At 44.3% G+C, this 24222-nt stretch overlaps 1 protein-coding gene across 1 annotated transcript in view; it reads left to right on the top strand.

Annotated features, from left to right (window-relative positions):
• The window catches only part of LOC128347587 (zinc finger protein 420-like), a 35214-nt gene extending 12763 nt beyond the window's left edge, over positions 1-22451 (top strand). Inside the window, exon 7 of the mRNA XM_053302537.1 lies at positions 20845-22451. Within this exon, the coding sequence (XP_053158512.1) occupies positions 20845-21863 (1019 nt within the window). The 3' untranslated portion in view covers positions 21864-22451. The remainder of the gene's footprint in view (positions 1-20844) is intronic.
• The last annotated feature ends 1771 nt before the right edge of the window (positions 22452-24222 follow it).

Below are 24222 nucleotides of genomic sequence, written 5' to 3' on the forward strand. Positions count from 1 at the left end.
GCCCACTCATCACTAAGGCTCCGTTTATGCCAAGAGGGAAGCGCTGTAACTGTGATGTCCGGAATGCCTGATGCTGCTGAGCGCCAAAGCGCTGGCCATCATGGTTACAGACCTCCTCTCTTCACACAAACAGAACCTTAACAAAGAGTGGGGGAGCTGGAAGGGGTGAGTGACAGCCCTAGGGTGGGACTTGCTGCTTGCTCTTGGTGCTGTAACGGTGAGCAGAGCTGTGGATTCAGAATGGGGCTTCGGTTTTGAGCCATCTAGGAGCTGTATGTGTCAAAGAGGGATAAGGAGCCAGGTGGGTTTGTCAGCTGGGAGAAGATGGAAGGACATGGAGAGGCCAAGAAGGCCAGCTGATGAGTTGTGGGTCACCCCACTGTTGTCTTACAAGTCTCTGGCCAGTTTGATCTATTAAAGGGGGACTCTTAGGTGCTCCAAAGAGACTTTTTATCCAATTTACTGCCCATGTGAAGAGCATCTTCCAGGCTACCTGACATCTGGCTTTTGCATAACTTCATGGAAGAGAGGTCTATCAACAGCTACCAGTCAGAGGGCTATAGGCCACCTCAAGCCTCAAAGGCAGGATGCCTCTGAGTACCAGTTACAGGGGAGTAACAGCAGGAGAGAGGGCATGCCCTCAACTCCTGCCTGTGGCTTCCAGCGGCATCTGGTGGGCCATTTTGTGAAACAGGATGCTGGACTAGATGAGCCTTGGGCCTGATCCAGCAGGGATGTTCTTATGTACTAACTAACTTCAGTTAGTTCAAAATGCAGCAGCCAGATTGGTCTCTGGGGTAACCCAGAGAGACCATATTATGCTTGTCTTAAAACAGCTGCACTGGCTGCTGATATGTTTCCGAACGAAATACAAAGTGCTAGTTATTACCTTTAAAGCTCTGAATGGCTTGGGTCCGGGTTACCTTAGAGAGCGCCTTCTTCGGTATGATCCCCATAGCTCGTTGAGGTCATCTGGAGAGGTCCGTCTCCAGTTACCACTGGTACATCTGGTGGCAGCTCGGAACTAGGCCTTTTCTATAACAGCTCCTGGTCTATGGAATATACTCCCAGCAGATATCTGCAGTTTAGGCTCGCTGTCGGCCTTTAAGAGAGCCCTAAAAATGTATTTGTTTGGCCTGGCCTTCCAAGGTTTGCAAACTGTTGTTTTTTAAAAAGTATTTTAATTGATTTTAAATTGTTTAAATTGTTTTTATTTATTTATTTTATTACAACTTTTATACCGCCCTTTCAAAAGGCTCAGGGCGATTTACATTAAAACAACATTAAAATCAATTAATTAAAACAAAAATTATCAAACAGGATAAATCAATAATCAACAATTAAAAACATCATAAAACAATTAAATAATCAGAACAATTTAAAAACAAGTTTTAAAAAGCTGAAAAAGCTTGGTTGAAGAGATGTGTTTTCAGAAGTTTTTAAAAAATTGCCAGAGATAGGGAGGCTTGTATCCCAGCAGGGAGCCCATTCCACAATCTCGGGGCAGCAACCAAGAAGGCCCGTCTCTGTGTAGCCACCAAACGAGTTGGCGGCAACTGGAGACGGACCTCCTCAGATGACCTCAATGGGCAGTGGGGCTCATAATGAAGAAGACGCTCTCTTAAATACCCAGGGCCAAAGCCGTTTAGGGCTTTATAAGTTATAACTAGCACTTTGTATTTTGCCCGGAAACCTATTGGCAGCCAGTGTAGCTCCATCAACAGAGGAGTAACGTGGTCTCTCCGAGATGGCCCAGAGACCAACCTGGCTGCCACATTCTGAACCAACTGAAGTTTCCGGACTATGTACAAAGGAAGTCCCACGTAGAGCTCATTACAGAAGTCCAGTCTGGAGGTTACCAACAAATGTACCACTGTTTTGAGGTCATTGATCTCGAGAAACGGGTGCAGCTGGCATATCAGCCGAAACTGATAGAAAGCACCCCTGGCCAGCGCCTCAACCTGTGAAACCAAGGAGAGGTTTGGATCCAGAAGTACTCCCAGACTGCGAACCTGTTCCTTTTGGGGAAGTGTGACCCCGTCTAGAACAGGTAGATCAAAATCGTCTCTAGAGTTCTGACCCCTCACAATAAGTATCTCCGTCTTATCTGGATTCAGCTTCAGTTTATTCTTCCTCATCCAGCCCATTACTGCTTCCAGGCAGGCATTTAGGGAGGATATGCCAACTCCTGAAGAAGCTGACATGGAGAAGTAGATCAATTTTGTTGACATGGTGAAGTAGATCAACTGACATGGAAAAGTAGATCAATTCAATTTTTGAATTGTTTTTATGTTGTTTTTAGCACTGTGTTTTGAATTGTGTGTTTTTAAGTCTTTTTAAAAGTTGTTGTACAACACCCAGAGCCTCTGGATGGGGTGGTTTATAAATGTAATAAATAATACATAATAAATAAATAATAATGTCCTTATGTCCAATGCCCGGCCAGCACAGTGACAGAAGACAATGAAGTATATTTGTAAGACTGACTAGGTCAATAATAGATTTAGTTGGAGAAGTTATAGTTGGCAAGCTAAGATATCTTTGTAGTCCGGGTATGTGTGCATGCTTGACCATGAAAACAGGAACTGCAACTGAACTGATGTATTGATGTTTAGTTGTTTTCTTGTTATTGAGCAAGGTACCTTTGTTTAATACACCATTTTGTGGTTTGGTTGTCCTCCGACTTGGTTGAGGCCAGGAGAGAATGACTGTCTTGCCAAACAACCTTGACTGGTTCTAATAAACAAGGATTTCTCCCATCAAATGTCCTGCTGTAATCCACAATCCAGGGAAGTTTATTTTATAGTATTGAAACTTCTTATATAACGTCTCTGCCAAAGACTTTAGGCGGTGAACAACAAAAATACCAACAACGATCAATTTAAATATATATATTATTAAAGGGCAAATGCCTGATGTCTTAAGAAGGGCCTTAAAAGTAGCCTGGGATGGGACTGAATGAATCGGGGGGGGGGGCGGGGGCAGGGGGAAGAGTGTTCCAAAGAAGAGTTCTGGGAAACAGTGGTACATATGCTGGTGACCTCTAGACTTGACTACTGTAACGCACTCTACATCGGGCTGCTTTTGTATATAGTCAGGAAACTGCAGTTGGTAATGTGGCCGCCAGGTTGGTCTCTGGGTCATCTCAGATACACCATATTACTCCTATACTAAAAGAACTACACTGGCTATCAATACGTTTCCAGGCAAAATACAGGATGCTGGTTATCCTATATAATAAGATGCCAGGGTGTGCACCCATGTCTCTGCGCCCATGTCTTCCTCGGCCGTTCTGGGCATGCGCTGAGCGCATGCCCAGAACATCCGAGGAAGATACGGCCGCAGGCACCAGGCGGCCATGTTGAGGAGAGCGGCGGGCCGAGGACTGCGGTGGGGGCAGAGGCGGCGGCGTTCCGGCCCGACCGCAGGGAAGGGAAAGCCCGGGGAGAGCAGAGGCGGCGGCGACGGCCGCAGATGTGAGGCGGGGGCGAGGTGGCGGCGTGCCAGGCCGTGAGGCGGCGGCGGCGAGGCCCGGCCAACCAAGGCGGCCCGGCCGCAGATGTGAGGCGGAGGCGGCCCGGCAGTGTGGCCATGGCGGCAGAGGCGAGGGGAAGGCTGGGCCCGGGCCCACTAGCGGGCAGGAGGACTGGCCCCGCTGGCATCGGCAGCCGCGGCAGGGGGACTGGCCCCACTGGCGGCAGCGGCTGCAGCGGGAAAACTAAGCCTGCTGGCGGGGGTGGCCGGGCCAGCAGCGTGGCGAAGGCGGGGGGCAAGAGAGAGTGGGGCAACCCTACTAGCACCCGTTATTTAAACAGGCTTAAAAATACTAGTAATCTATAAAGCCCTAAACCATCACCTTTGCCAGGAGCCCCACTTCACATTGAGATCAGTTGGAGAGGTTCATCTACAGTTGCCACCATCTCATCTGGTGGCTACTCAGGGACGGGCCTTCTCCGTTGTTGCCCCAAGGCTTTGGAACATTCTCCCTGCTGAAATAAGAGCCTCCCTTTGACAACTTTTTAAAAGGCAGTTAAGACACATTTGTTCACACAGGCTTTTTAATAATTTACAGTTTTTAATGTGTTACATTTTAAATTACTTTAATGTTTTAGCATCTTAAGTTTGTTTTAATTTGTATTGTTTTATTGTAAACCTCCAGAGACGTGAGTTTTAGCTGGTATATAAATATGCTAAATAAATAAAAACTGTATTTTATTTATTTATTTTTTGCAGAAACGCTGTGGCACATACATTTTTGAAAGTTGTTTATCGCCATTTACGGCGATGCAGCGTTTACATGTGAATTCCAGAGCACACCAGAAACACTTACAACGATGCGATGTTTACGTGAGATTCCCGGGGAAGGACGCCTTTTGGGCACCAAATTTGTTGGGGGAAATGGCACCTAAACGGCATAAGAGTTACACTGCAAGTTTCAAGCTGACAGTTGTGCTAAGAGCAGAACAGATTGGAAACAGAGCTGCAGCCCGTGAATTTGAAGTGGATGAACGATGCATTCGTCGGTGGAAATCTGAAAAAGACGATCTGGCAAGAATGCCCAAATTGAAACGTGCACGGAGAAGTGGCGTTGCAGCCTGGCCTAATTTGGAGAATAATCTTGAGGAGTGGATTAAAGCGCAGAGAGAGAAAGGACTGCCAGTCTCCACTGTGAAAATTCGCCTACAAGCAACATTAATGGCACAACAAATGGGAATAACGGACTTTAAAGGTGGGCCATGTTGGTGCTACAGATTTATGAGGCGAAAGAATTTATCCATGTGTACGAAAACAACAATGGCACAGCAGCTGCAGATGAACTAGCGGTGGTGGGAGGGGAAGGAATTAGCATTTTAAAAGTTTGTTGCAATTGCTATTGAGCAGGAAAGATTTGTGCAATCACAAATAATAAATATGGACGAAGTTCCACTGGCATTTGACTGTCCCTTGAATAGGACTGTGAATGAAAAAGGACAAAAACCAGTTTCCATATTGACAGTTGGAAATTAGAAGACTTTAAATGTGTGTATTAGCCTGCACTGCAAATGGTGACAAACTAAAACCAATGCTAATTTTTAAACGGAAAACTCTCCCGAAAGGCAATTTTCCTGCGGATGTTGTTGTTCGCCCTAATGAGAAAGGGTCGATGTGTGAAGCCATAATGTTTGAATGGCTTAATGAAATGGGGGGGGGGGAGCTTTTTTCCAACTACGTGGCATTTTAATAATAGATTCAATGCATGCACGTTTACTGTGTGAATCCTGGTGAAGAAGGCATTTAAAAGTGAAATGAGAAAGCATTGGGAAAACTGGATGAGCAAAGGCCTGCATATATTCACAAAGGGCTGGAAAATGTGCAAAGCTACCTACGATAAGGTTGCAAAATGTATTTCAGAAGCATAGAAAGCTGCTAAAACTTCTTCAGTGATTTCTGGTTTCACAGAAGCTGGAATTCTACAATCTGAAAATGTTGAAAGAGATGTAATTAACAATTCACAAGAGGACGAAAATGACGAGGATGTGGATGAGCCTGAAAACTTAGATGAGACCTTGTTAAACCTTTTTATTTCAGAGAGCAAAGGTTTCTGTTGAAGTGCAATTTAAAGTTTATGTTTTGTCCAATGTGATGTGCTAAAAACACACACACCATGGTTTCCTTTGAAGTGAGATTTAAAGTTTATAACTACTGCAATGTGATGTGCTAAAAAAATAAATAAAGGTTTCCTGTGAAGTGAAATGGGAAATTACTTCTGCAATGTGATGTGTTAAAATTAAAAAAAAAATCATGTCCAGCATTTATGTCTTAATTTCCTTTCATTGCATTAAAACTGATGAAGATATGGGAGGTGGATTTACGCTGCAATGCATAGCTGTAGTTAAATGTTAATCACAACCAAAAAAATAATACATGATGTTTCTCTTTAGTTGCAGCATTCATGGTGATGCAGCATTTCTGTGGGCTTTGTTCAGCCTTTTCCCCTTAGAGTGCCATTCACGCCGATGCGGTGTTTCTGCCCCCAAATAGGTAAATGTCCTCTTCAAGCCAGCCCAGTTCTTTGCTTCCAAACCATGAGTGACCCATTTAGGAGAGTCAAGGACCATCTGGATTCCTCCCTACACATTTGGACTCCATTGACTGCAAAGCCCTAAATGTTTGTATAATTAGAGGAGTCAGAGAGTCTGAACTCTGAGAAAGGTGGGACATTCAGAGCCGGCTTGCCTGGTTCTGACTTTTAGTGGGGGTCCTGTTGCATCCTTCTGCCCATGATATCCAGCTTTGCCCCACTTTGACTAGAGATTGTGCTCAGCAGACTGAGGTAGATTCAAGCCTGCCCAAGAATAAATAAACTGTGCTTCTTCAAGCCTGCCCAAAAATCCATAGTTCACACCAAGTAGCTGAAGCAGGAGACTGGCAAGTTCCCTAATTCTATCTCTTCCATTTCTGCATACCATCTTCTAAGCCACATTTGCTATTACAGTTTGTGTCTCACATTCTTATCTCTGTCAAATTCAGGATTCACTGTTTAGCCATTCCAGCTTTTTTAGGAGCTCTGTTTTCACACATGATGATTTTGAACCCCTTAAATGCCTGTTCAGGGTTTAGGCAAAGTGTGTGGTGTGGGTTTTCTTAACCATTATACCTAAGATTATGGCATGGTATATAATGATTTGCTCTTTAAGCTTGTTTTCTTACTGAAAAGGACCCTTACTATTCTTTAAATGTGAAATAAAACTCTTTTATTAAATTAAATTCAGTGGCTGGCATACTGAAGATAATCACTCAAAGTGGTTCCACTGAAACTAAAAAGGCAAGAATTAACTTGGAATTATATTCCCCAGTCGTTTTCATTTCTTTGGGGCTGTTTTGAGTGATTCTCCTCCATATTTCAGCCTATGAGTCACATTGTCCCTCACCCATTCTGAGACCCAAGTAACTTAGTCAAAAGGTCCTTTGCATGGCGGAAGACACATGTTAACATAATTTGTCTATGGAACTTGCTGCTACAAGATGCAGTGATGGGTACCAGCTTGGGGGGTGTTAAAGGAGAGCCCACGTTCAGCACATAAGGAGGTAGATCAGGGGAATTGGGGGGTTCATTAGCTGGAATTGTTAGGGGGGGAAGCCTGGCTGAGGCAGAATACGCGAGGGGAAGTCTCTTCAGTTAACATATCAGCACTAGGCTAGAGGAACACCGATCAGAGGAGCGCCACGACCCTTTGCTGCTTGCAACACCCAGGGAGAGAGTCCTGCAGCTGCCTGGTTTTCCCCACAGGCTAAATGTAGCAAACAAGGAGGCAGATGTTGGTTGTTGTTCTTTTAAAGAGCTCTGTCCTCCTTTCTGTTCTAGGACTAGGCGGCATCCGTTGGTCTTCCGAGTTCTCTAGTCAGTGGGTCCGTCTAAAATGGTAAAGTGAAGGAATCTCGTTTCCTAGAGTGGCAAAGATGAATGAATGAATGAATGAATGAAAGGAAGCATCAATTCTGGCCAGAGGCGTATCTAGGGAAAATAGCGCCTAGGGCAAACACTGAAATTGTGCCCCCTGTCCAAGCATCTGACACCCATCTTTGAGATAACTTTACCATAATATCAGCTGAAAAATACAAGTCAGGCTTGTTAATCTTTTATTATTTCAAAAACTATTTTAGCAGTGGACTTAGCCAGACCAAAAAATGCTGGAAAACTACAAATTTCAGTATGCTGGGGCTCATGGAATACCCAAATACTATGTGGAGGTGTACTTGGAAAACTAAACAGAAGTGCCTGTCTAATTCTCTACCATGTATTGTAGTATCACCATTACATAAGTTTTAAAAATAAATGGAGAATTTGACTTTTCCCAGATACTCTGAAAATAATTAAACGATATGCAGAATAAACTGTGTCACTGCTTGGAATATATTCTAGTCTTTCAGAAAGACAGTTAAAATGAGAGAAAGAGAGCAAGAAACTCCCAGTGGGCCTTAATATTAAGGATTTCACACTGATTCAAAGACAAATTCACCATTAATAGCCATATTAGCAAGACATCACATTTAACTCACTTATCACAAGAAGCAAAGTAAGAGCAAATGAATACAATCCTAGCTCATAAGCATCAGCTCAGTATTCACAAGCCCTGATTCTCTGTACAGTGGTCCCTCTACTTACGAAATTAATCCGTTCCGAATGCACATTTGTAAGTCGAAAAATTCGTAAGTCGAAAAGCGGTTTCCCATAGGAATGCATTGGGAACGGATTAATGCGTTCCGGGTCCTAGAAAAAAGACCCAGACCCCCAGTAAGGCTTGCAAACTGCACAGGAACATTTCTTTTCAAGAATAAACAGGCAGTAAACAGGCAGGCAAGTCAAGGAAACCGCATGTAAAATTTGTAAGTCGAGGAAACCCCATCTAAAAATTTGTAAGTCGAGGAAACCCCATCTAAAAATTTGTAAGTCGAAAAAACAGCATCTAAAACCGGATCTAAAACTGCCGTTTGTAACTCGAAAAATACTTATGTCGAGTAGTTTGTAAGTCGAGGGACCACTGTACATAGTGCCAATCTGAATATGTGTACAGTGACTTATATTATATACTATTATTTTTTTACCTGTAGCCCCTTCGGGGGTCTTCCTAAAGGCTGGGGGGTTTGCAAAGGTTCCTCCTCCCCCCACTGGCCTCTAGGGCCTCGGCAGGGACCATTTGAGCATGTGCAGTGGCCATTTAAAAAATCTTTTTTTAAAAAATGGCCACTGCGTATGCTCAAATGGCCTCTGCAAGGCCTGGCATGACCTAGGGCCTCACAGAGGCCATTTGAGCATGCACGGTGGCCATTTTGTTTTTGGCAGCCTTTAAAAATTTTTTTAATTTTACAAAATGGCGCCCCCCTTCAAGTGGCGCCCAGGGCACGTGCCCTGCCTGCCCTACCCCTAGATACACCCATGATTCTGGCTCCCCGCTCTTCCTCTGCGGAGTGGTCCTGGAGTCTTCTGCCCTCCAGCTGTTCGCATCCTCTGCCATCCGGCGAACCCCACGTGTGTGTCTGACTGGACAGAAGTTCCAGGGCTGCAGAGGGTGAGCAATGCAATGATAAGTAAGTGGGAATAAAGAAGGAAAGAAAGACACGCGAGCAGAGAGGAATGCCGGGAGTGAATGGGGGGAAAGGCAATGCTGCTTGGAGCGCTGCTGAGAGGGAAAGGGAAACGGAGAGCTCTCCCCTCTCCGTCCCCGATTCAGAAAGTTCTGGAGGTGGGCAGGTTTCCTTTCTCTTCTGTCCCGGTTTTCTACGGTGCTGCACTCAAAAGGAGCTCAATGGAAAGTGTGGACTTTAACCATTCGAAGGCTAAGCCGCAGAAGCATCGCTGTGTTTAAAAGAGCTCAAGGGCAGACAGAGTGGTGGGAGGGAATTTCATAAAATAAAAATAAATCAATAAAATGCGGAGGGAGAGAAATGAGGGCCGAAGCAGGGACGTAGCAAGGTTGGAGTGGGCCCAGAGACAAGATTTTAAAATGCCCCCGCCTCCACTGAAGTAAGTGTGTGTGTGTGTGTGTGTGTGTGTGTGTGTGTGTGTGTGTGCCACAACAGAACATCACCCTAAATTATTGTTTTAAAGGTTTTGTAAATTGTGGATGATTCAAGTCATTTAATGGTACTAGAGAAAGACGTGCTGTTTTGGTAGCTCTTCCAAGAGTGGCCCCATCCCTAAGGGGAAATACCTTACAGTGGTCACATGTGGTCTCCCATTCAAATGCAATAACAAGGGTGGACCCTGCTTAGCAAATGGGACAATTAATGCTGGCAGACACAAAACCAGCTCTCCTCCTTTTTAAGGTTGATTAAGATACTGAATGGCGCAGCAGGGAAATGACTTGACTCGCAAACAAGAGGTTGCCAGTTCGAATCCCCACTGGTATGTTAATACCTATATGGGGCAGCGGCGATATAGGAAGATGCTGAAAGGTATCATCTCATACTGCACGGGAGGAGGCAATGGTCAACCCCTCCTGTATTCTACCAAAGACAACCACAGGGCTCTGTGGGCGCCAGGAGTTGACACTGACTTGACAGCACACTTTACTTTAAGATAGATTAAAGGTAAGGTAAAGTGTGCTGTCAAGTCGGTGTCGACTCCTGGCACCCACAGAGCCCTGTGGTTGTCTTTAGTAGAGTACAGGAGGGGTTGACCATTGCCGCCTCCCACGCAGTCTGAGATGATGCCTTTTCAGCGTCTTCCTATATTGCTGCTGCCCAATATAGGTGTATCAGCAGGGATTCGAACGGGCAACCTCTTGCTTGATAGTCAAGCATTTCCCCGCTGAGCCGTTAGGTGGCTGTAAAATAGATTAAAGGCAGTTTTAATCAGATGACCATGTCAAGATCCAACTCTGGTTAAAAATTATAGACCAATCTCCTTGCTTAATAATGATTATAAATTATTTGCTTCTATACTTGCTAAAAGAATGGAGGGGGTCTTGGCAGAGTTAATTCATGAAGACCAGGCTGGATTTTTACCAATTGAGACATTATTGGAAATATTAGAATCATATGGGAATTTGGCAGGGTTCTATATAAATAAGGATAAGACAAAGGTACTAACTAAAAATATGAAAAAAGAAGATATTGAAAGATTTGTTCTGAGATCTAGTTTTAACGTGGAAAAAAAGGTAAAATACTTAGGAGTGACACTTACAACAAATAATGCCTTATTGTTTCAAAATAATTACATTAAAATCTGGAAGGAAATAAAGATGGGTTTAGGTAGATGGAATAGATTGAATTTATCATTAAGTGGAAGAATTTCTGTTATTAAAATGAATTTTCTTCCTAAAATGTTATATTTCTTCCAGACAATACCAATAATAAATACAATGTCAATTTTTGCCCAATGGCATAAAGATGTAAAGAATTTTGTCTGGCAAGGTAAAAAACCAAGAATAAATTTTAAAAATCTAACGGATGATAGGAAGAGAGGAGGGTTTGCACTACCAAATTTTAAGTTATATTTTGAAGCAATATGTCTAAACTGGATGAAAGAATGGATTACATTTAAAAACCCAAGATTGTTGGACTTGCAAGGATTCGATATAAGATATGGTGGGCATGCATATCTATTTTATGATAAGGTAAAAGTAAATAAAGATTTCTTAAATCATTATGTTAGAAAAAGTCTATATATGGTATGGATGAAAAACAAACTTGTGTTAGAACCAAAAATTCCACTATGGGTATCTCCACTGGAAGTTATATCTAGAAAACAGAAAAATATGCAACAGACATGGCCCACATATCAACAACTGCTTGTTCTTCAAGGCACAAAATACGAACTCAACAAGCTAGATCTTATGCAGGACTGAAATATCTCTTGGTTTCAGTACCATCAGATCAGCGCCTTATTTAAGCAAGATTGTAAAAAAGGTTTTAACCAAATCAAAGTCAGAATCTGAACAACAGTTGTGTGATAAGGAAGGAAAACTAGTCTCTAGGATATACGGTCTCTGTTATTATTGGAAGATAAAAGAACAGAAGTAGTGAAAACTTGTATGGTAAAATGGGCTCAGGACTTTGGTTATAATATTGACTTGGAGAAATGGGAAAAGCTATGGATAAGAGACATGAAATATACTGCCTGTTCTAGTTTAAAGGAAAATCATCTCAAGAAGATGTACAGATGGCATTTAACTCTCAAGAAGTTGGCCTTAATCTACAAGAACATGGCAAATAAATGTTGGAAGTGTAAAAAAGAGGAGGGTTCCTACCTGTATATACATTTATGGTGGACTAGTAAAAAGTCTAAAGGCTATTGGGATTTAATTTATAATGAGCTCCAAAAAGTGTTTAAAATGACTTTTCCCATGAGCCCAGAAACAATACAATTAGGTATTGACAACAATGCGTTGCCGAGGAAATACTGGATCCTCTTTATGTATCTGACAGCAGCAGCAGCAAGACTGACATTTGCTCGCAAATGGAAAGACAATCATAGGGAACTGCCATATATACTGAGTCAGACCATTGGTCTATCTAGCTCAGTATTGTCTTCACAGACTGGCAGCGGCTTCTCCAAGGTTGCAGGCAGGAATCTCTCTCAGCCCTATCTTGGAGATGCTGCCCGGGAGGGAACTTGGAACCTAGATGCTCTTCCCAGAGCGGCTTCATCCCCTGAGGGGAATATCTTGCGGTGCTCACACATCAAGTCTCCCATTCATATGCAACCAGGGCAGACCCTGCTTAGCTATGGGGACAAGTCATGCTCGCTACCACAAGACCAGCTCTCCTCTCATTGCCAGAGTAAAGAGGATTGGATACTTAAAGTATTAGAATTGGCAGAAATGGCAAAATTAACAGCATTATTAAGAAATAATCCTGAAGTATTTAAAAGGGATTGGGACCCTCTTCTTGTTTATCTAAAAACACATTATAAAATGGATTTTTATCAGGCCTCCGAGGGGTAATAACAAATGCTTAAAAAATGTCCCAGAGTTTATTTCTGTATGATTTATCGGCGCGGGGGGGGGGATAATTAAACTACAGGCAAGATCTGGGTATTGTTACTGGGTATTGTGAAACAAGTGTCATTGTTTCAATGATGAGATGGAAGTCCTTCTGTGCTCTTTCTCTTTTTTCTGTTTGTTTTCTTTATGCTTTCCTTTTTGTGTTGTGGAAAAACTGAATAAAAAATATTAAAAAACAAAACCAAACAGATGACCATGGAAACGTGGTGGGGGGAGGAGGTGAGAAGAATCTTAGGAGGGGGTCCCTATAGCCTGGTGCTGCACATGAGAAAGCTCCAGAAGACTGCAGTCTCCAGGATGAAAGTCTCTTATCTTGCTGCCTGACCCAAGAGGAAACTTTCTGCCAGTCACATGCCACTTCACGTTCTCTGGCCTGCTTCTCGATTTCCAGAGGCAGGACAGCTATCTAAAATCTCCAGGCTCAAGATCTGATGCCGAGTTTTACTCCGGTGAAATTAGTACTCCGGGGAAGGTTAGAAGAATATATGCATTGGTTGCTTCATATAGTGCTGCTTGTGAGCTATCCAGAGAACAATTTTTAATGTGGTGGCTAACAAATAAAGATGATAGTGATGATTTATTTTATGTACTAAAGAGCTGGAGAGAAGTTGCTGCTTGTATTTCTAAGGCTTAAATGTAGAGAGAAGTCACCTTAAGTGGCACAGCGAGGAAATGCTTGACTAACAATCAGAAGGTTGCCAGATCGAATCCCCACTGGTACTATATTGGGCAGCAGCGATATAGGAAGATGCTGAAAGGCTTCAGCTCATACTGAGCAGGACGAGGCAAAGATAAACCCCTCCTGTATTCTAACAAAGAAAACCACAGGGCTCTTCGGGCACCAGGAGTCGGAATAGACTTGATGGTGCACTTTACCTTTACCTTTAAATGGAGAGGGAGAGAGAGACTTTGGGAAGATGGGATCGGATGCAGCTTCAGAGCAGATGCTCCTCTCGCCATCTCACTTTGAGTTAGAAGTGGATTGCAAGTGGATTGAAGCGCACCTTTGCTACTGCTGCTGCTCTCTCTCCACATTTTCTATCCTGCTCTTCCTCCAAGGAGCCCAGAGCTGTATACTACATACTTAAGTCTCTCCTCACAACAACCCTGTGAAGTAGGCACAAGGGATCAAGTGGCTAGTCCTCACTGTTTTCGGAGAAAGAGTGCAACTAAGGAACTCTTAGAAGGCATCACGATTCCTAGAGTGGCAAAGAGGAACAAAGGGAAAGGAGGAACGTCATTTCCTGCCCCTTTTTCTTGTAAACTGAGTTATGCTCCCTCGCACATGTGGGAAAAGCGGCTGTTTTCCTGCAGTAGGTGGTGAGTCCTGAATCAATCTGGGTGAAGGAGCGTCCCAGGGCTGGCTGCTGCTGCAGTAGGTGAGCAATGCAAGGCAGGCAAGTGGGTGGGAAGAAAGAAGCCAACTCAGTGGCAGTTTCTTCCTCGTTCAGGCTAGGGAGGAAAGTGCAACCCGTCGAAGCAGACTCGGTGCAGTCCCTCTTTCATGGGAAGAAGGTGCTTTGGCATCTTTCCGTGCAAAGATCAGTTGAGGGGAGCTTATATCACGGTCTTGTTTGGTAAGGTCACTTATATCCTCCTTTAGTATCTAGTGCTGTTGGGAGGGAATTTGTGATCATTGCTTTTCAAGGAACTGGCTGCCTAATTTAAGGTGAGCTCCTTTCCTCTCCTCTAGAACTGAAATAAGTACTGCTGCGTTGCCAACTTCATTAGCTTTACATTGGGATGCCCGTTGAAATTGTCCAAAGATAAACGGAGCCTGCAAACCTAAGCACACTTACTAGAAAGTAAGGCTCATTGAGTTCAGTAGGACTTACTTCTGAGTAAACATGCTTAGGGTTGCACTGAATGATTTGTGCATTTCCTCCTTTTAATATTAAGCATGTTAGTGTAATTTAGATTGAAAGAGGCTGTGCCTCCTGCCAAAAGATTGTCTTTTGGATACGTCTGTTTTCATGGAAGTTGCTAATGCACCTCATCATAATCACATTCATTTGCAATGCATCAACTATTTTAAATATACATCTGCTTTCCTGTCAGGCTTGCACAAGAGGTTAAACATATATTCTTAATATTGTCAAATGGCCCTTTTAATGTGATGGCTGCTGGGATCCAATATGTTCTGCACACATTGGAATCAAACATCCACTGTTGTGTGCCAAAATTGCTAATAGGTTCAGATTTCTCAAAGTACAGAATTCCTGAGAACCAGGGGCTAACTACAATTAGGCAGGGGGAGGCCATTGTCTCGGGGCACCCCGCCTTGGGGGGGCCCCTCAGAGGCTCTCCCCCACCCAGTGCCTACCCGATCTTCCTTGTGAAGTCAAATTTTTATCCTCCTTGTTCTGGTGCCGCCCGCTATTTCTTTGTTGTTTGTCTCTGCGAGTCCACCCTTGGGGGGGGGGCCTCAGAGGCTCTCCCCACCCAGTGCCTACCCGATCTTCCTTGTGAAGTCATTTAAGGGGGGGGCATTTAAGAATCTTGTCTCAGGGCCCACTCCAACCTAGTTACGCCCCTGCTGAGAACCTTTTAATTTAAACATTCAGAGTTTTGTTCCCCACCCCCTTTCTCTTTGTGAAAATAACTCCAAAGGAGAACCCATGGTCAGGAGTCACAAAAGTGTGTGTGTTGTGTGTGTGTGTGTTTTGCAAAGTTTGTTGACTGGCTGGCTCAGCTGAGTGGAGGCATGGGGTGGTTGGTGGGGGGGGCACTAGGCAAATGAAAAAATTGAATTACTTTACTATGCAAGTAAATAATTTATGTTTTAATATTTATGTGCATTTTTTTTAATTTGGGCCCCCTTCATAACATATGCTACAGGCCCCATACTAGCTTAATCCGGCCCTGGGGAGGTCAACTGTGCCTCTTAATCCCAGTTTAGCATTTTTCCCCGGGGCTGTTGCTGGTGTTCTCCACAGTCCCTGCCCCTTTTCATGCCTCATTGCCTTAACTACCTTCATCACTTAGATGCCAGGTAAAGACCTTGTTCACCCAGGCCTTTTAAATTCAGCTTTTTAGATTTTATCTGGTTTTAAACTAATTTTAAAACAACTGTTTAATGCTGCTTTGTATTGTATTTTTTCCACCTTTGTTTGTCTGTCATTATTTAATGTGTTATGTGTTTTTATTGTATGTATTAATCCTCTGTTGTGAGCTGCCTAGAGAACAATTTGTTATGGGGCAGCTAACAAATAAAGTTGTTCATTATTTATTTATTTTCATTATTTATTATTATCATTATTATTATTATTATCATCATCATCACCACCACCACCACCACCTGTTTGGATTGTGCTTAGAGTGGAAAGAACAGTTAAGTGATTTGTGAAGAAGAAAATGTTTTTCTTCTTTTTCAAGCTAGTCAGGAGCCAGCATGGTGTAGTGGTTAGAGTGCTGGACTAGGACTGAGGAGACCTGAGTTCAAATCCCCATTCAGCCATGATACTAGCTGGGTGACTCTGGGCCAGTCACTTCTCTCTCAGCCTAACCTACTTCACTGGGTTGTTGTGAGGAGAAACTTAAGTATGTAGTACACAGCTCTGGGCTCCTTGGAGGAAGAGCGGGATATAACATGTGAATAATAATAATCGTCTGCTGTTTCTTTTGCTAGTCTGTGGCAGATTTCTTGACTGCTAGCGCCCCTTTCCCCCCCCCCCGGTGAGGTGTCTATCTAAGGGTTAAAGTAAGTAAGGGAAGCCATGTGCCTAGAGAGGCAAATGAGAGGAAAAGGGGAGGGGCCGAGGAGGAACTCTTCCTCTCCAGTCCTGCTGCTTGCTGGCTCGCTCGCTCCCCTGTGAGGCTCAGGCGGTCTCCCCTGGCGGCTGCGGAGTTCCACGTGCGCGTGAATGAACAGGAGTCCCAGGACTTGTAAAGGTGGATGGGAGGTGGGAGGGGAGGAAGGAGGGAGGAGCAGCGATGAGAAGAACAGAGGCGATAGCGAGCCTTTCTTCCCCCGTTTTGCCCTGCAGGGAGGGCTCCCGGGCAGCTTTCCTTTCGTCCTCCGTCTCTCTCCCGGATGTCTTCATTCCTGCACTCAAAGGAGCTTAAAGGCAGGCCGAGAGTGGCAGGAGGAGGAGCGGGCGGAGAGCTGGCAAGGCTCCTCCACCGTGGGACTCTTCCCCCCGCCTACACCGCCACCCAGTTGAAGGACTTAACCTGCAGACCTTGAGGGGAGGAAAGAACCACCCAAACAACCCCCAACCTTCAAATTATCCAGACGCTTTAGCATGTGCCTGTATTAGACGTGCATTAGGTAATTTTGGAGCCTGGACCTAAAGGCCTTTGGAGGGCCCCCTCCCAGCCCCGCCCCCTGCAAGTTAAGCATTCTCCTCCTACACACACACTCTGTATTTTTCACACGGGGTATATTTATGCAAATATACAGTAGCAGGAACATTTAACAGACAGCTTAACATATTCTGATCCCACATTTTTCTTTCCCCACTCCCCTGCTCTGTGAGCACCAGGCACACCACACTCGGCTGCCCGGTGCACTGCAGGCCAGCGGTGACCACACCATTTGGGACAGTCCCAGTTAAACAAAGGAATGAATGGATGGGGAGAGTAGTTTCCTGCTCCTTCCTCTGTAAAGTGGCCAGGGCTTCTCTTCCCCGACAGCCAGGAGTGGGATCAGAGAGTCCTAAATGTGTTTGGGTAAAGGGAAGCCCTGGAACTGTAATGGATGAGAAATGCAATCCCCAGGGGAAAGTGGGTGGAAAGAAGGAAGGCAAGATTCCTCCCCTGGGGAGAGAGAGGAAAGTGGGGGGAGTGAATGGAGGGAGAAGGCAGGTGCTGATTGGAAGGAGCGATGGTGAGAAATTATCTTATTTATGTATTATTAAACCATCTTATTTATGTTTTTTTCCCCTGTGTAAACCGCTTTGAGAATTTTGTTGAAGAGTGGTATATAAATATTCAGCGTAGTAATAGTAGTAGTAGAAAGGAAAGCCAGCCCTTCTTACCCCCAGGTCACCCTGCAGGGAGCAGGCCTGGGTAGCTTTCCTTTCCCATCTGGATCTTAGCTTTCTGCATTGCTGTGCTCTGGGGAAGTCTGAGAGAGGGAAGTGCACAGAGGGGGAGGAATAATTTTGGGCAGAAGTCAGGCAAGGCTGTTTCATTGTGAGGCACGCATGTACGCAGCCCAAATTGAAGGATACAGTGTCTCGGGTAAAGAAAGCAACCCTGTCCTGTGCGTTCCCTTGAAGCAGGGGTCCTCAAACTGCGGCACTCCAGATGTTGCTGAACTACAATTCCCATCACCCCGACTACAATTTATTGTGGCTGGGATGATGGGGATTGTAGTTCAGCAACATTTGGAGGGCCGCAGTTTGAGGACCCCTGCAAGTCTTAGCATTTGCCTGCCTTTCCTGCAAGGGGAAGACCTGGGAGCTGCTAGCTGGAATAGTTGGTCTTTGCATTGAAAAAAATAACCATCCAGGATTAGGGCGATTTCACCTAATTGCTCTGCTGATTTTTTTTTTTTTAACCCAATTTCTGCCTGGGATCCTCTGCGCTGCTTCAGGTGCAGGCACCAATGGAAGCAGCCATGCATTTTCCTTGGGCAGTGGAGGCTGCATTAGATGCTGGTCAGAGCCAATGTTAAGAGGAATGTTGCAGGAGGTTGACTGAAGGACCCTTGCCCTGCCTTTATTCTCCCCTTGGTCTTGATTCTCTGTAAATCTCAGTCACCTCAATCTTCCCGCCATTTCAGTCTCAGTCACCTCAATCTTCCCGTCCTTTGCAGGTCCTGGAATTATGTTGGCAATGCGTTCTCAGCCATCTCTTCTTTCTGGTGGAGTGGAAGAAACTTCAGTACGACTGGATCAGGTAGGGGAGGGATCATTGGGGATGGAGGATGTCTGACAAATAGGTGATTTCTCTCCCCTCCACATCCATAATCTTTCTTTCTTTGGGCGTTCATCACAGTTGGTTGCTAAGAATGCTGTGAAGGTCTGAATCTTGTTAACTTGGCAAAGGGGACTGTGCCTTTGAAAGTGCTGGCGCATGGATATTTATCAGTGGGAGAGCAAGGGTTGGGTCCTCATGCCAGTGCAGCATCTTTTCCACTAGCTGTTGATGGTAACTCCCTATGCCTTTTTTAAAAATAAAGAACTGGAGCCCCTTTGGGAAAGGGGCTTCCCACCCCCCATTTATTTTGCTTTCAAAACCACTTTGAATGATATATAAATAGAACTCTTGGAGGGAACATTCCTCACCCTTCTCCTTCCACCTCACCTTAACAACCCTTTTGGATTGTCCTTCGAAAGGAAAGATCTGCTGTGTGATCCCTGAGGGAGAAAATGTGTTTTCCTTCTTCTAGAGTCTGGTGACCTTTGAGGAGGTGGCTGTGCATTTCAATGAGGAGGAGTGGGCTCTGCTGGATCTGGACCAAAGAGTCCTGCATAGGGAAGTCATGGAGGAGAATTTTTGGAATGTTGCCTCTCTGGGTAAGACACCTTATTTCTCCTTTGGTTGCTGACAAACTGCTAAAAACGTTTTGCAGCATTGTTATTTTGTTTGTATGTATTAAAGCACTTTTATAGATAATCTAATAAAGGGGGCCGGCTTTCTCAGTTGGTGAGGACGTGGTAAAAAGGTTGTGGATTTGATCCAAGTATTTGTCAGAGAGGCAATGCAGTAGAGTGGCTAGTGTCAAACTAGAACCTGGAAGAACCTGCTCCAAATATCCCCTCAGCAAGGAAGCACATTGGGTTGCTTTGGACCAGTAATCACTCAACTGGCCCTACTGCATAGGGTTGGGGTTGCTGTGAACATAAAATGGGAGGCCCATAATGCAGGAAGGGAGGGATAAACAACGGATCCTTGTGGAGTCTTTCTGACAGACGGTGAACATATGAAGCAACCTTTTACAGGGTCCACTTAGTTCAGCCTTTACACTACCTAGCAGCAGCTCTTCATGATTTCAGATAGGCATTTTTCCAGGCCTACCTGGAATTGCTACCAGAGGTTGAAATGGAGACCCTTTGCATGGAAAGCAAGTGCTCTGCAATTGACTTTCTGCCCCTCCCCTAAGCAGTCTGGCGGACGGTGTGGACATTTCACCCTTCTTGAGTGTTGGGAGAGAAGGAGATGTACCATATGCACAGAGACTGGTCCTAGCAGAACTTTCCCCCTCTGAGCTCTATAACTGGGCTGTCACTTGAGCAGCAGGTGGCAAGCTAAGTCTTGTGAGATGCCCACTCTCCAAGGGAACTCCTTGTGTGGTGCTAGCAGTAACAACCAAGGCTGTGAACCAGTTCTCTGTTTTTTTCCTACCCTTCATCACACAGACAAATGTCCATACTCAAGCAGAATGTCTACAGGTAATCTAGAGCTTCCCCAGCCATTGGCGTATCATCAGGTATAACTGGGGGCCAGCTCACGGCAGTGAAAGAATCCAGAGTCACACCGGACAAGGAGGTCTTGAAGTGAATGATGCAATTTCCTAGGATAACCAGCCTGGGGGGCATCCACAACAGCCTGAGGCCACCTCTGTCTGCCTATGGAGGGAGAGTTTAAGTCACCATTGTTTGCCGTCACTGGGTGCCCATACTGGATATGGGGGTACTGCCCAGTGAGGCATTTGGTGAGCGAGATGAAATCCTGACTGTGACTCACCTCTTGAGTTTGTCCTTCTACAGGCATGAAATACCTGCTCTACAGATCTGGTCTATGAAATGCCTGGTCTACAAAATGCTTGGGAGATCACTAGTGGTGGTGGCCACTAGTGGTGGCCACTAGCTTGGATGACTTGAAAAGGGCCTTAGACAAATTCATGGAAGAAAGAGGCTTCTGGTATGCCACTTTGTGAGACAGGAAGCTGGACTCGATGGGCCTTGGGCCTGATCCAGCAGGACTGTTCTTATGTAAAACTCAGATAGACACAGCTAGGACTCCACCTGCCACATCCATCTGACTGAGCACACAACTGGAGGTTGTTCATTGATCTGAGGCTCTTCTTTTTCCCCAGGCTCTGAGCAATTTTCTCTCTTCATTCCAGCAGGTGACAGGTGGAAGAGGGAGAAGGACAAAAAAGCCCACAGAAAATTGTTTGAAGGTGCCAGATATAAAAACAGAGAACAAAAAAGAATGAAAACTGAAGGAAAACAGAAAAAGAGAAATGGACCTTCTGCTTCTCAGAATAGTGACCTATGTAAAATCACAATCAAGAAAAAAAAGGAGGAAATAACAGAGAGAAGTCTCTGCCCTGTGTATAAGGAAAACTTCAGTTGTGAACCAAGCCTTCAACCTAGGTGGAAAATGCACATAGAGGAAAAAACATATAAATGGTTGGATTGTGGAAACAGCTTCAATGACAGTGGAACTCAAACTATAAATCAAATAATCCACACTGGGGAGAAACCATTAAAATGCTTGGAGTGTGGAAAAAGCTTCAGTGTGAATTCTAACCTCATTATACATCATAGAACCCACAGTGGGGAGAAGCCATATAAATGCTTGGAGTGTGGAAAGAGCTTCAGCCAGCGTGGAACACTTACTGTACATCAAAGAACCCACACTGGGGAGAAACCATATAAATGCATGGAGTGTGACAAGAGCTTCAGTGTGAGTTCACAGCTCATTATACATCAAAGAACCCACACTGGAGAGAAGCCTTTTGAATGCTTGGAATGTGGAAAGAGCTTCAGCAAGCATGGAACACTTACTGTACATCAAAGAATCCACAGTGGGGAGAAACCATATAAATGCATGGAATGTGGGAAATGCTTCAGCCAAAAAGCAATCCTTACTGTACACCAAAGAGCTTACGCTGGTGAGAAACCATATAAATGCTTGGAGTGTAGAAAGAGCTTTAGGGATAAGGGATCTCTTACTACACATCAAAGAACACACACCGGGGAGAAACCGTATAAATGCTTGGAGTGTGGAAAGAGCTTCAGCGATAAGCGATATCTTACTAAACATCAAAGGATTCACACTGGGGAGAGACCATATAAATGCTTGGAGTGTGGAAAGTGCTTCAGGGTTAAGGGAAGTCTTACTAAACATCAAAGAACCCACACAAGAGAGAAGCCATATAAATGTTTGGAGTGTGGAAAGCGCTTCAGGGACAAGGGAAATGCTACTGAACATCAAAGAACACACACTGGGGAGAAGCCGTATAAATGCTTGGAGTGCGGAAAGAACTTCCGTTCAAGCTCACACCTCACTTCACATCAAAGGATTCATACTGGGGAGAGACCATATAAATGCCTGGAGTGTGGAAAGAGCTTCAGAGTCAAGGGAAGTCTCACTAAACATCAAAGAATACACACAGGAGTGAAGCCTGAAGTGTGGAAAGAGTGCTTGGAGTGTGGAAAGGGCTTCTGTTGGAGCTCACACCAGTGTTCCCTCTAAGGCGTGCACATGCTCACAAGTTTTTTTGATGTCCACTCAGTTTATTTTAGGTCTCACTCAGGTTGAATCGGGAAGGCCCCACTCTGAATGTACATGTGCACAATCTGCCTTGATAATGCTGCTCGGAACAAAATTCATTCCACACAGAGATGAAAAAATTAGAGGGGCCACTGGCTCACACCTCACTTCACATCAAAGGATTTACACTAGAGAAAAACCCTGTAATGGTTTATAGTGCGGAAAGAGCTTCTGCCTCAGGTAGTCACTTATCTCACCTCAATCCACTCTGATGACTGATGTAAATGAATTGCAGGAAAAGAGCTACATTTTTCTGCTGTGGCAAAAACAGTAAGGAGAGAGTTTCAAGAACATTGCAAGCCTCACTTCATAGTCAAGTTTTTAATTATATGGGGAGCAACCGTATCTATCCTTGGAGTGCGGATAGAGCTTTGGTCAGGGGCACTCGCTTACTCCTCAGTAGAGAACTCTTTCCAGTGATGAAGATTGTAACGGAATTCACTTTAGAAATGAGCTACTTTAATCTGTTCACACTTTAAACATTTAATTTTAAAAAATGTATACACCTTTTTATTTTGGCATGAGCTTGTGTTGGTTATATTTGACAAGAGAGGGTTCCTGCCTGTGAATGGGAATGTTATCCTCTCCATCTTGCTGGTGAAGCACCATCCAGCTTCCTTCTCTTTTACAGTGATGCAGAGTATCAACATTAGAGGATGACCTCAAAACAGTGGTGCATCAGCTGGTAACCTCCTGGCTTGACTATTGCAATGCGCTCTACATGGGGCTGCCTTTGTATGTAGTCTTGAAACTTCAGTTAGTTCAGAATGCAGCAGCCAGATTGGTCTCTGGGGTAATCCGGAGAGACCATATTACGCCTGTTCTGAAACAGTTACACTGGCTGCTAATATGTTTCCGGGCAAAATACAAAGTGCTGGTTATTACCTTTAAAGCCCTGAATGGCTTGGGTCCAAGTTATCTTAGCGAGCTCCTTCTTCTGCATGATCCTCACCGCACATTAAGGTCATCTGAGGAGGTCTGTCTCCAATTACCACCAGTTCGTCTGGTGGCGACTCGGAGGCGGGCCTTCTCTGTAGCTGCTCCTGGGCTGTGGAATACACTCCCAGCAGAAATCCACAATTTGAATTCTTTACTGGCCTTCAGGAGAGCCCTTAAGACCTATCTGTTTGGCCTGGCCTTCCAGGGTAATAGTTGTAATTGGTTTTAGTGTTTGTAACCTGGTTTTCAGGGTTTTTAATTGTTGTGATTGTTTAATTGCTGTTTTAATTGTTTTTAAAAAACTGTTTTATAATTTCTGTTTAATTGTTAACTGATTTTAATGGTTTTGTTTTAATTGTAAACCACCCTGAGCCTTTTTGGAAGGGTGTTATAAAAATCAAATAAATAAATAAATAATAATAATAATAATAAATTATCCAGTGACCACACATTCTGTAAAATTTCAGCAAAAACTTTGATAAAGTTTCTCAGGCCTCCTTCCATAACAGATCACATATCTAGTCCCTTTTCTTTTAAAATAAAGAGTCTTTAAAATAAAGACTCCAGAAAGGTAGTTCAACTCTCTTCATTACAAGGTGGTTGGGTCGTACTCCATGTTGGTGCTTGTTTTAGACCAAAGAACTTTTATCTAAATGACAATACTTTCCAGAGACATTGTCTGGTCCTCAGCCTTTTGTGGCCTGAGTTTAAACTAGCATTTGGGCAATGTGTAGAGGAATGGTTCCGAAGAATCCTCCGGTCAGTCAGACGAAAAGCGCCCCGATCCTCTGGGAGAGGCAGAAAGACCTCTGCATTCACATACAAGTGGTAGGCTGGGTGGTCCACCCCAATTTGGAAAAAAAAAAAAAAGATCTTGGGGTTGTGATGGATAGATCAGTGAAAATGTTCACCCAGTGTGCAGCACCTGTGAAAAAGTGGAATTCCACGCTAGGGATCATGAGGAAAAGGATGGAAGATCTAACTTCCTGAATATACTGGCACAGTAGTGTCGGTATAGTGAAGATGGGGAGAGGTTTCTACCTTCTACCATGATACGATCTGAATGTTAGGAACACAAGAAGCTGCCATATACAGATTCAGACCATAGGTCCATCTGGCTCAGTATTGTCTACACCAGGGTTTCTCAACGTGTGGGTCCCCAGATGTTATTGGACTTCAACTCCCAGAATTCCCAACCAAAGGCCACTGAGGCTGGGGATTATGGGAGTTGAAGTGAAGTCCAATAACATCTGGGAATCCACATGTTGAGAAACCCCGGTCTACACAGACTGGCAACGGCTTCTCCAAGGTTGCAGGCAGGAATCTCTCTCAGCCCTATCTT

This window comes from Hemicordylus capensis, chromosome 2 (assembly GCF_027244095.1).
Source record: "Hemicordylus capensis ecotype Gifberg chromosome 2, rHemCap1.1.pri, whole genome shotgun sequence".
In the NCBI taxonomy this organism is placed as follows: Eukaryota; Metazoa; Chordata; class Lepidosauria; order Squamata; family Cordylidae; genus Hemicordylus; species Hemicordylus capensis.